General features: G+C 44.2%; 1 protein-coding gene across 3 annotated transcripts in view; it reads left to right on the top strand.

Moving 5' to 3' along the window:
* The first annotated feature begins 214 nt into the window (after positions 1-214).
* Positions 215-13,130, top strand: part of ZNF512B (zinc finger protein 512B) — a 36,379-nt gene continuing 23,463 nt past the window's right edge. For 2 of the 3 annotated variants that reach the window (XM_078149918.1, XM_020981655.2), the window contains exons 1-3: positions 215-291; positions 8,875-8,994; positions 11,517-11,596. In XM_078149918.1, coding sequence (XP_078006044.1) covers positions 8,877-8,994; positions 11,517-11,596 — 198 coding nt within the window. In that variant the 5' untranslated portion in view covers positions 215-291; positions 8,875-8,876. The remainder of the gene's footprint in view (positions 292-8,874; positions 8,995-11,516; positions 11,597-13,130) is intronic. The other variant, XM_078149919.1, reaches the window with a different exon arrangement.

Below are 13,130 nucleotides of genomic sequence, written 5' to 3'. Positions count from 1 at the left end.
TCCACAGCTGGGGGGGAAACAGTAGCCTCGGGCTGAGGCCTCCCCCAGCCCCGTAGTCTATCCCCATTTCCCTGGGAGACTGTGCGGGGCTGCAAGAATAACGCGAGAGTTGCAAGTTGCTTCCCCCGTCCCCCCGCCCCACCCCCCCCCCGGACTGTAAAACTGTCAAAGGTAGGAGGGGGAGGGAGCGCGCATGAGCCCAGCGCGGCGCGCAGCCTGCGCCGGCCCGGGGGAGCCGTGCCGAGCCGCGCCGCGCCGCGCCGCGCCGAGCCCAGCCGAGCCGGGCCGGAGGTAAGCGCGCCCGCCTGCCTGCCCGCCCGCCCCCGGCCCTGGCCCCGGCCCCAGCCCCCCCGGGGTCTCCCCTCCGGGCAGCCCTCCGCGCCCCGCCCGGGCCCAGCGCCCCTCGCCCCCAGGCCCCGGAGCCAGCAGAGGCCGGGGGGCGGGGCCGCCTGGGGCCAGGGGGGCCGGGGGCGCTGCAGACCCCCCGGGCCGGGGGTGCGGCCGCTCGCTCGGCCTCCCGCGCCTTCGCGCTGTTTTCCTTCCTTCTCCTCCTACAGAAAAAGTCGCCATTTTGCTTCGCTGCCTTCGGCTTGCTTTGCGCCCCCCCCCCGAGTTTGGCGCTGTCCCCCCTCCCCCTCCGGCTCGGCCCGGTCTGCCCGGCCCGGCCTCCCTGTAATCCGGCCCCTTCCGGCTCGCCGCCCGCCCGGAACAGGACCGGACTGGACGGGACAGGCCGGGCCGGGGCGGGGTGAGGGGCGCGGGGCATGGGTGGGGGGCTTATTGGTGAAGACGATCCGGCCCCCTCGTGCACCCCCACTTCCACCACCTTCCTGGCTGCTTCTCCTCCAGTCTTAGCAGGGCCACTCACAGGGCGGAGGGGGAGGGTCAGGCAGGTGACAGGTGGGTGTGGGACCTGTTCACTATGGCCCCCAGCAGGGTTGGGGTTGGGAGGCCGCCGTGCACTCGGTTGGAAAATTGAAATCGGACCAGGGCTAAATAGGAGAAGAAGGGGAGGATCGGGAGGTCCTGCTGGTACCTTCCTGGGGGTTTTGATGGCCATGAATGTCTGAAGACATTGACCCTCTTTGCTGGAGTTGGCCAATCGCTTACCTACACACTACCCCAGTCCTGCCTCTTCTTCCTACCCCACCCCCAGCCCCAACTTTGCCTATTCCCGATGGCCCATCTCCCTCCACCCCCCCACCCCCTCAACTCAGTCAGCCCTGCCTCCTCAGATGTAGGTGTCTCCAGATTCTCCCCAATCTATCTGTGGCTGGCTGTCTTTTTTTTTTCCCCCCCTTCAGGCTTTCTTGAGCCATTTCTCTTTGCTGTGACCCTAGGACTGAATTAAAAACTTCCTGCTCTTGGTTTGTTTCCATGAAATGGTGTTCTGGGTTGCTCTGCCTTTGTTTGGTTATGTGAGTTTCCTGGGTTGTGCGTTTTTTTTTTATTAAGAGGATATATTTGTTGTGACTTTTGATGGGATTTTTTTCTTTGGATGCAAATGTCCCTCTTTTCCCAATTCCCTGGGAAATGGGCTTTTGAAGGAGAGAAGCAAAGGGGCAGAGATTTTTCTCTACCCTAATGAAGTGGGTGAATGTAGAGTCGTGCAGTCTTCCTGTGTCTAACCCTGAATTCCTTGGTCTTCACCAGTCCTGAGCTCAGGTTGTTGGCCTTCCTAAGCCAATCCAAAGTAGAGCTCCTACCCAGTTTATAATAATGATAGCTTATGCTTATATAGTTTTATGGTTTGTGGAATACTTTATGTATATTAATCTCATCTGATCCTCACCCTGTGAAGTAGGTACTCCAGTTATTCCCATTTTACAGAAAAAGAAGCTGAGGCCTTGAGAGTTTTAGTCTGTCGGGTCATTTGGCTAGTATGTGTCAGACGCAGGATTTGAATCCAGACCTCTTCAAGTCCAGTGCACTTTTTGTGATACCACCAGTGCCTTCTGAGTTGATTCATGTTGGTGGGTGGTGGTGGTGAGAGATAGAGAGGAAAAAAAAAGTGGCAGGGATTATTGAATTACCCTGCCATTGGTAACTTTCTTTAGCGGGTTTCTCTTCCTTTTCTGCCCCCTTGACAGAGCATGGAGTACAGATCTGAAGCTTGGCCTCTTGACCTGGGAAGTAGATGGGATCATCTCCCTCTCAGTACACAAACACATATACATTTCCCTTTAAGCTTCTGTCTTTGAAGTCTGCAGTAAAAATTATAATCACCCATACCTGGCTTTGGCCTGAGCCTCTTTCTAGAGGTTAACTCAGTAGTAAGCTGACATAAAGTAGTAATCTTCAGAGAGGTCAACAGGAGAGAGGGAAACTCAGTAAATTTGTCCCTAATATCTGAGAAGTCATTTAGAGAGAATGGAGACTCTCTAAAAATTTGGGCCTTGAAGAAGGGGATAGGTAAATGAATAAATGTAATAACTAGCCTGGTGCTCCATCTTCATGTAGTACTGTCTGTACCTGTAGATTTGCAGAGTGAAAAAGATTGGTTCTCCAAAGACAAAAGCTCTTCCTGGGTTTGTCCTAGGTAATTACTTTGTTTCTTTATTCCTTTGTTATATTCTTACTTGGGCTGGGTCCTTTGGGGAAGGGAGGAAAGAGGCTGAGCTGGGAGAAGGGAACAGGTCTAATAGCTTTGAGGAATGTATGGTGAGAAACGTTTTTCTGGGTGCAAATTAAACTGCCAAAGTATAAGGTAGATAAATTTAAGAAAAGAGATGTGAGACATAAATTGGATAACGTTATGGATGTCGGAGTTGGAAGAGACGTTGGAGATCATCTGGTTCAGGAGTTCTTATCCTGGGGTCTGTTAATCTAATTACTTATTTATTTAAAAAATTAATTAAAATTTTTATTTATGCACATACATTGATAACTATGTTTCAGTAGAATTGGTTTCCTTTGTAATTCAATGTATTTAATTTGATATGCTTAAAAATATTATTCTGAGGAGTCTATAGGCTTTACTAGGTTTCCATGACACAAAAAAGGTTAAGAACTCCTGACCTACCTATCCCATAATGTTTTGGGAGAATTGAGTAAATCTGACCCAGCTGAAAGGAAAGTTGCTTCCCAAGGTTAGGGAAGGGGACATATGTACTCAGAAGTTTAGGTGCTTAGTATATCAAATAATAACTGATTCAGCATTCAGCGTTTAGACTAGTTTCAATTCAATATTTATTAAATGCCTGCTGTTTGCCAGCTATGTTGCTGGGGCACGGGGGAAATAGAATGACTAAAACAAAAGTCTCTTGCCCTTAAGAAGTCTGCTCTCTTCTGGGGGGATTTAACATGCACATAAATCAATACAGATTACTTTGGGGCATAGTAATAACTGGAGGAAACAGGAAGTGCCTCTTGTAGGAGGTGGCCCTTGAGCAGAGCTTTGAAAGAACCTCAGGATACCAAGAAGAGAAGGAGCGAGAAGGGAGAGTTTTCTTAGCTTGGGGAGTCTTCTAAGAGGCAGGAGATAGGAGGTCCTATGTGGAGAACATCAAATAGGTCAGGTTGGCTGGAACAAAGAAGGCATAATGAAGAAACATATGTGACTAGCCTGGGAAGATTGGTTAGAACTAAACTGGGAAGGGCTTTAAATACCAAACATATAAGTGTATATTTTATTTTAAAGGCATCTGGGAGCAACTGAAGATTCTTCAGCAGAGGGGTGATATGATCAGACCAATGCTTTGAACAGCAGTTATCAGTGTGGTCTGAGGGCCCCTTGGGAATCTCCAAGACCCCTTGTAGGGGGAGGTCTTTGTGGTCAAAACTCTTTTCATAATAATACTAAGATGTTTTAATTTCTAATAGGATAAATATTAATAGCTATAACACATAAAAGCCCTATGGTGGGGGAGGATCCTCAATAATTTTTAAGAGTATAAAGAGACAGAGAACCAAAAAGTTGACTTTAGAATATCTATTTGGCAGCTGTTTAGAGGGTAGACTGGAGCGGGGAGAGGCTTTGTGCAGGGGGACCAATAAGGAAGGTTGTGAAGTAGTACTGGCCTGAGGTGATGAGGGCCTGGGATAGAGTAGTGGGTTTGTGAATGGGTAGAAAGAAGAAGGTGTTAGAAATGTCATAGACATATATTTGAAGGTACTGCCAAACAAGTAGGGATGGGGAATGAGAGAGAGTTAAAAATTGGGCATGATTCTGAGGTTCCAGACCTGGGTGAATAGAACTTCTTTGACAGAAATATCTGTTAGGAAGAAAGGTGGGTTTAAGGGGAAAGACAATGAGTTCTGTTGTCAACATTTTTGATTTTGAGATGCTTATGTCCAGTAGGCAGTTGGAGATATGAGACTGGATCTTAAAGAGAGATGAAGGCTGAATGTGTACATTTGGAAGTCATCTACATAGAGATGATAATTAAAAGGGGGAAAGAGTACCAGCATAAGAGAAGAAGGCCCATTTTAGAGCCCTGGGCTGCACCCCTACAAAGGAGGTGAGACAATGATGGGGATTTTGCAGAAGAAACTATGTAGCAATGACCAGACAGAGGAAAATAAATAGGAGAAAGCAGTGTCCTGAAAATCAAGGAAGAAGAGCTTATATAGGAGGAAGGGTTGGCCTGCAGTGTTGAATGTTGAAGGGAGGTGAAGGAGAATGAAAACTGAGAAGATGCCATTAGGTTTAACAATAAAGAGACCATTGAAGAGAAAAGTTTCAGCCAAGTGTTGGCATCAGAAGCTATGTTGTAAGGAGCTGAAAACTATGAGTAAAAGATGAAAAAATGGAGGTAATTTAGGCAGCTTTTTTCCCCCCAGGAGTTTGTCTGGGAAAGGAAAGAAGGATATAAAAAGATAGCTTGAGGGGATGGTAGGATGATGAGATATCTAGATATAGACATGTATGTGTGTGTATCTATTTCTGTCTATCTATCTGTCTATCATATATCTATCTATCTATCTGTCTATCTATCGACGTTTCTAGGCAACCAGATAGACAAGGAGCCAGATAGTAGAGAAAGGAGAGGAAAGAACTTGTCAGAGAAGCAGTTATCTGTCGTCTGGGAATATTCTTCCTCAGTTTGAAGTGCTTGAAATACCTCCCCAAGACAGGTGTAGGAATTCACCAGCCATTGGCCACAGGGCTTTTCTGAGCAATACAAACTTCTGTTTGGCATTTAAAACTTTTCACATCTACCTTTCTAGGCTAGGCTACATCACTTCCCTTTAGGCAGTCTGTGGTCCAGCCAAACTATCTTTCTTCTTGTTTCTCACACTTAACATTTGATCTCCCAGGGGGCAGGTAGGTGGCAGGTAGGTGGCGCAGTGGATAGAGCACTGGCCCTGGATTCAGGAGGACCTGAGTTCAAATATGGCCTCAGACACATAACACTTACTAGCTGTGTGACCCTGGGCAAGTCAATTAACCCCATTGCCTAGCAAAAACAAACAAACAAACAAAAAATTCCCATTTGATCTCCCATGCATAGGCAGGGAATGCACTGCCTCCTCAGTCCTGCCTCAAAGAATCCTTAATTCCCTTTTCTGCTGAGCTTGAGTACCACCTCCTGTCTGAGAGTTTTCTGGAGCTTCTCAGTTAGTGGCTTCCCTCTCCCATGAAATTACTTTGTATTTACTTGGTAGTCTCTGTCTCTGTCTCTGTCTCTGTCTCTCTTTTTCTTTCTCTCTCCTTTTCTCCCTCTTTCTCCCTCTCCCCACTCCCACTCCATTTCTCCCTCTCTCTCTCTCCTCTTGCCCCTCCACTTGGTGCTCAGCCTCCCACTCTCCCATCCAAAAAAACCCCATTAAAAACTACCAAAAATCATTAAAAAAAAAAACCCCAAACCCTTCAAGTGAAAGCAAAAGAAATAATGTGTGGAGAGACTGGTGAACGGACAGGATGGGGGCTTGACTTGAGACCTCCAGTGTGGTAAGAGAGAGGAGAACTTTTCCCTGTTCTGATGGGGGCACCCTTTCTTCTGCCTCAGGCTCCTTTTTGCTCTGTTCTGTCTCTCATTCAAGTCAGGGTCTCACCTCTGTTCCTTCTGTTCTTGACTCTCTGTCCTTGGCTCCCTGTGTGTCCTTGAATTGTGTGCCTGCTGCCTTCTTGTCTCCTCCCCTTCCCTTCTCCATATCTCCAGGCAAATTTGATTTGTTTTCTGTAGAAGTTTGTGGAATGGTCCATTTATGTCAAGAGAGAACTGTCTGCATATATATTGTATTTACCTATATTTATGTTGTTTGCCCTGATAGAATATACGCTCCTTGAGGGCAGGGACTCTTTTTTAATTCTTAGCACCTGACAGCATTCCATAGTGGATAGAGTTGACCTAAAAGCCAGGAAGACTGAGTTTAAGTCCTGTCTCTGACATATATTGGATATGTGGCCGTGGGCACCTCTCTAAGTTTAAAGTTTTAGAGAAGGTATCAGCCTGCATGGTTAGGAGCTTCTTACGTAGAACTATGTGTGTGTGTGTGTGTGTGTGTGTGTGTGTGTGTGTGTGTGTGTGATTCTATATGAATGAAATCACAGATCCAGTCTCTAGTCTCAGCACCTACCATAGTGCCTGATTCATGGTAGGCACTTTATAAATATTTGTTAATAAATGAGTAAATAGCATTTTTGTGAGAGAGGAAGAGAGAAAACACAGTCTAACCCTGTTCTACCTGTTTAGCTTTTTTATATAGTACTTCCCTTCATGTAATCTCCATCAGAGTGGCCTCTTACTTTTCCTCATACATGATCTTCATCTCCCAACTCTGTGCCACTATACTGGTTGACCTTTGTGTCTGGAATTCCCTCCCTCCTCACCTCTAAATCTTAGAATCCCTAGTTTCCTTCAAAGTTCAGTTCAGATACCAACTCTTATATGAAGTCTTTCCTTATCCCCCTTGCTACCAGTGCCTTTCTTCTCCCTTCCCCTATCAATTACCTTGTATTTCTTTTGTATCTACTTAGGTGTGTACCCTTCTTTCCTGACAGAATATGAACCCTTGAGGGTAAAGTCTGTTTTATTTTTGTCTTTTTATCTGCAGCTCCCAGCACAGTACCTAGAATGTATGCACTTAAGTTCTGGTTGCTTTATTGGGCATACTCTTTGATGCTTCAGTGAGCCAGTTTATAGGAGACCTCAACTCTTGCCTTCACCTTTGGTTTCTCCTGCCCTCCTAGATCTGACAATTACATATTTGGTCTTTAAACCCCAACTTAGCTTGGCTCTGCTCCATGGCCAGATAGTGAAATTCCTTGATCATCTTTCTTTCTCCAGTTCTTCTCTGTGATTTTAATTTTTGATGGGGAAACACAAAATGCTTAGCCCCATAGGACAGAACTAGGAACAGTGTCTGGAAGTTTCAAAGAGGGAAGTTGAGGTTTGATACGAGAGATGACTTCCTAAAAATTATAGCTATCCAAAAATAGAATAAACTGCCTTGGGAATGGATGGTTTCTGATTTGGGCATGGTGTGGAAGGAATTCTTATTCAGGTGTGGTTGCACTAGATGGTTTTTGAGATGCTTACAGCATTTGGGATTCTGTAAGAAGATAGTCCTAGCTCAGCATCTGGGGCAGGAAGGAATGTATAGGGGACGTTCAAACTGATCAGCTTATAGAAGGGTTTCCATGGGGATCCTGGCTAATGGAGGTCTTTGGATTGGCATACGTAGTATGTTTCCTTCTTGTTTCCTATTCCTGCTACCTAGGGCTCAGAGAGTATTTTCCATAGAGCCCCTTATCAAGGTTTCTTAATTTGCCTGGGGAGAGAAGGCTGTTCTCTTGGTCTCCTTACCCGGGTCTTATGTGCCTGCTCAGGAAGTTTGTTTCAGCATTAACCATTGCCTGAGCCCTAAATCGGGTGATGAAACCCAGAGGGCAGACACCATTCTTGAGAGCTCAGCACTGTGGAGAATGCCAGGCTTTACTCTTCAGGGGTGGGGAGCCTTTGGTCTTAAGGCCACGTGTGGCTCTCTTGGTCTTCGAGTGAGGCCTTTTGACTGAGTCCAGACTTCACAGAACAAATCCTTTTATTTAGAGTTTGGAATTCAGTGAATGAAGTTTGGATTCAGTCAGAAGGCCACACTTGAGGACCTAGAGGGCCACATGTGGCCTCGAGGACGAAGGTTCCCCATCCCTGCATCTAGATGAACAGATGAAAAAGGATCACCTCACCATTAGTTGTCACTGTTCATGTCAGGAGCCCTCAATTGGGTTCTCCTTCTCTTGTTCCACTCCAGAGTGGGAAACTCAGCAGATGATTTCCTTTGCCCCAGTATTTGATATCTTTGTGCCCATGTCAACACTAGTCAATAGATACTTCCAGTCATTAAGGCTAGAGCTGATCAGATGGGTGGTAGGAGAGTATAAGATACAGAGTCAGAGGTGTATCTTGTTATCCCCTCCACCCCAAATGTGACTAGGGAGTCCTAAGGGAAAGTTTTTTCTTTAGAACCATTTGTTATAAATAGAAAATAAAGAATTCTTGGCCATGCTTAGAAGTGAAGCTGACTTGGGGGGGGAGGGGAGGGAGGCGGAGGGTGTGGGGTGCAGCATGTGAGCCTTGCTATAGCATATATAAGCCTATATGTGAAAGAGTTCATTAATCAAAGAAATCCTATGGTAAATCTCACTTATGAAGCAAATGATGAGTTGATAAAGTATTTAAAAGCTACATTTGTACAATATATATAAAGTTTGTTTAAGGTAGGATACCTACTGTAGTAAATTCTGCTAAACCTGCTCCCTCCCATCTCCTCTCCCTGGTGCTTAAGGTCTCCCCAGTCCTGCCCTCCCCCACCCCCTAGTGTTCCTATTCCCTGTTCACCTGCCTTCCACTGCCCCACCCCTTGCATCTTTCCCTATAGGCTTGGTGCATTTTCTCCCTGCTTACTTACCCATCTGTACTTGGCTTGCAGAGATGGGTGACCCATACGGAGGAAGCCGAAGGCTTGCAGGACCAAGTAAGGGTGGTTTGGGGAAGGATGGAGAGAGGATAGAAAGCCAGCTCCCTGCCCCTCACGAGCCTCCTAAACTTGGTAAGAATACTTTTACCATTGACAGACTTCTGTACCCATTCCTCAGGAAGAGCTAGGTGTGCAGTTTGCTGGAGCCAAGTTAGGCTTCTGCAGTGTCCTGGAACCTCCACTGAAGGCCTAGGAGTCTGACTCGAGAGGTTTTGTTTAATGTTCAGACAATTGAGGTGTAGATTTACCTCTGTGTATTGTCCACTGGCAAGTTCTGACTTGTGTGAGTGAGATCAGAGAACAAGTAAAACCTAATCAGAAGTGAAAATCAGCCTCCCCCCACCCAAAAAAAAGGACAAAACAACTCTTTTGGACCCAAGTACAAATTAGCTTTATATGTAAAGTTATCATATACATATATACACACACACACACACACACACACACACACACACACATATACGTAAATATATGCATACATATATACATATACGTGCATATATATAGCCAGTTCTCTATCAGGAGCATGGATAATGGAGAAATGTCAGTAACTAGCTTGACCATGGGATAATGTGGATCTGTCCTGGCTGTTCTCCCTACCTCTAATATACTATCAGTTAACCAAAAAAGCATTTTTTAAAATTAGATGCTGTACAGTTAACAAAAATCTATTTTCTCTCCTTCCTAATCCTCCTCCATATTAATAATAAAAAAGAAAGGAACTCTTGTAACAAATATGCATAATCGAGTAAAACAAATTCCCATATTGGCCATGTCCAAAAAATATATCTCATTCTATATAATGAGTCTCTCACCTCTCTGTCAGGAGAGGGTAGCATGTTTCATCATCCATCCTCTGGAATCATTGTTGATTGTTTTGTTGATCAGAGGTCTTCAGTGTTTCAAAATTATTTGTTTTCACAATATTATTATTGTATAAATTATTCTCCTGGCTCTGCTTGCTTCACTCTGTATCAGTTTATATGAGTCTTCCCAAATTTCACTGCTTCTGTACCTTTCATTATTTCTTTTATTAAAATATATTTTATTGATCTTTTGTTTTTACTTCATCATAATTTCATCCAGTATCTTTAGCCAGGTTATTTTTTTAAGAAAAAAAAGAGGAAGAAGGAAAAAATCAGCAAAACTGATTAATATATTGAGAAACTCTGAAATGTCCCACACCTGTCCTTCCTCTTCAAAGAAGTATCTGGGAGGGGTGACTTCTCATCTCTTCTTTGGGGTTATGCTTATTCTTTGTAATTTTGCAACATTCACTTTTGATTGTTTGGCAGTTGTCGTTCTTTCCATTTATGTTGCTGTAGTCATTGTGTATATTGTTTTCTTGCCTCTGCATACTTCACTCTGCATCAGTTCATGTAAGTCTTTCTATGCTTCTCTATATTTATCATATTTGTTGTTAAGCACAGTGTTATTCTATGTACCACAATTTGTTTAGCTATTCCCCAACTGATGCTGCTATGAATATTTTGGTGTTTATGGGGATTTTAATTCTTGTCAAAGACTTCCTTGGGTTATAAGCCTATTAGTAGAATCTCTGGGCCAAAGGATATGGACATTTTATTCACTTTATTATTTTTTTTAATTTCAAATTGATTTGCAAAATGGTAACTGATTCACAGTCCAACAACAGTGCAGTAGTGTGTCTATTTTCTCACAGCCCCTCCAACATTGACTATTGCCATCTTTTTTTCACCTTTGACATTTTGTAGAGTATGAGGTAAAACTTGGGAGTTTTTTTGATTTACATTTCTTTTATTATTAGTGATCAGAGCATTCTTTCACTTGGTTGTTAATGGTTTGAAATTCTTCTTTTGAGAACTTTGTTCATATCATTTGACCACTTATCTACTGGGGAATAGCTTATGAGTCATCATTTATTATGGCATAATAATACATTTCATTCACATAGCATAATTTGTTCAGACATTCCCACTTGGTGGGCACCTCCTTAGTTTCCAGTTCTTTGCTGCTACAAAGAGAACTGCTAGAAATATTTCTGTTTATATGGCTCTTTTTCCTCTTTCTTTGATCTCTTTGGTATATTGGTCTACTAGTGGTATTGCTGAGTCAAAGAGGGTAGGCACAGTTTAGGGATGTTTGGGTCACAGTTCTAAATTGCTTTCCAGAATGTGTGGACCAATTTACAACCCCACCAATACTGTATTAATATACTTGTTTTCCCATAGCCCCTTCAATATTTCTCCTGGTATTTATTAAGCACTTACTATGTGCCAGTCACTATGCTAAATGTCAAGGATACAAAAAAAGGGCAAAAACAGTCCCTGCCCTCAAGAAGGGCATTCTGATGGAGGAGAAAACATATAAATAGATACATCTAAGATACATATATCATAGATAAAGAGATAACCTTAGATCCAAGTAGGCATTAGTTTCATTATGAGAAAAATGGACAGAAATTGTTAAGGGAATAAACTCTGCCCTTCTAGGAACGTGATTGCCCTGTTTCAATTTTGAGCAGAAACTTCTAATTCTTGGTGAGGGGGTTGGGGGAGGGCAGAGAACATCTCCCTTCCCAGATTCAACAATCCTTGCCTCTACTTTGTTCACAGGAAATTCTACCAGTGACAAGATGGAGGGCAGGAAGAAAGGACGGCCAAAGGTTGAGAACCAGGCACTGAGAGACATTCCTGTGAGCTTCTCCCCAACCTGGAACCCTGTCTCTGTTCTTTCCTTCCCTTACCCTTCTGACATAAAAACTGTTACCACTGCTCTGGCTCCCTGAGCCCCTGGCAAGCCTTGTCTAACCCTGTGTCTGATCCTCCGCTGTCCAGGATGCTGCCAATTGAAGGTTCTTTTTTCAGTGAAAGCACCTCTGCCTCCCTCCATCCCCCAACAACGGAAGCTCTCTGTGTCCCTTAAGAATAAAATAGCTGAGGGGCAGCTAGGTGGCGCAGTGGATACAGCTCTGGCCTTGGAGTCAGGAGTACCTGAGTTCAAATGTGGCCTCAGACCCTTGACACTTACTAGCTGTGTGACCCTGGGCAAGTCACTTAACCCTGATTGCCTCACCAAAAAAGAAAAAAAAAAGAATAAAATAGCTGCTAGGTGGTGCAGTGGATAGAGCCCTGAGCTTAGTCAGGAGTTCCACTCTGGCCTCAGGTGCTTACTAGCCATATGACCTTAAACAAGTCGCTTATCTTTATCATTTGTCTACCTCAATTTCCTCATCTGTAAAATATGGATAATAATAGCACCTACCTCCCAGGGTTGTGAGCACAAAAAGAGATAATATTTGTAAACTACTCTGCAGATTTTCAAGTGCTTTTATCACTGCCAGCTATTATTAGATCTAGAGCTGGAAGGAGCCTCAGAAGCCCTCTAGTGTCACTCCTTCATTTTAGAAATGAATTGACTAAGACCCAGGAAAGTACAGTGACTTACCTAAGGTCACACAGGTAGTAAGCTTCAGAGGCAGGGTTTGAACCTGACTTTTGACTCCAGAGGCAGTGCTCTTTCCCTGTGTACCTTGCTGCCTCCTTCTAATTTCTAAGTTATCTCTTTAAAGAACCAGCTAGGTGGTGCAGTAGATAGAGTGCTATGCCTGGAGTAATGAATACTCATTTTTGTAAATTCAAATCTGTTCTTAGACACTTACTAGCTATATGACCCTGGGTAAGTCACTTAACCTTATTTGCCTCAGTTTCCTTATCTGTAAAATGAACTGGAGGAGGAACTGGAGGAGCAGTCCAGTGTCTTTGCCAAGAGAACCTCAACTGGGGTCATGAATAGTCAGACATGACTGAAAAATGATTGAATAAAGTCTTTTTAAAGCAAATGGTCTTTGAAGTTTTAGCCAACTAAGGTCCTTAGAGTCCTAAGGCGAGGGGCCCTGACAGAGCCATGTAGCTTTTTGTAGTGGCCTCTTCCCTCCCCAGGACTTATTTGATACAGTGAAGAGGACTGGGGGGGCTAGTGAACCCTATCCTGGTTGAGGGGCCATCCTGTCATTATTGTTTCCTTCAAGGGAAGTAGGTCAAGTATGGTTTAGTTCTCTCTTGTTCCTCCTGAGAATGAATAAAGAAATCAGATATGTGGGTAAAGAGGAAGGAAAAGGGCTGATTTGGGGGTAAATTTGAAGAGGGAAGGAAAGAAAAGTGTGTGAGATAACTGATGTCTCTGTTATCAAATGGGAGAGTGGAAGCTCACCTGGACTCAATATTTTT

The sequence above is a fragment of the Phascolarctos cinereus genome, unplaced genomic scaffold, assembly GCF_003287225.1.
Source record: "Phascolarctos cinereus isolate Bilbo 61053 unplaced genomic scaffold, phaCin_HiC Scaffold_2;HRSCAF=192, whole genome shotgun sequence".
NCBI lineage: Eukaryota > Metazoa > Chordata > Mammalia > Diprotodontia > Phascolarctidae > Phascolarctos > Phascolarctos cinereus.
This window is presented reverse-complemented; position numbering and strand designations above follow the sequence as displayed.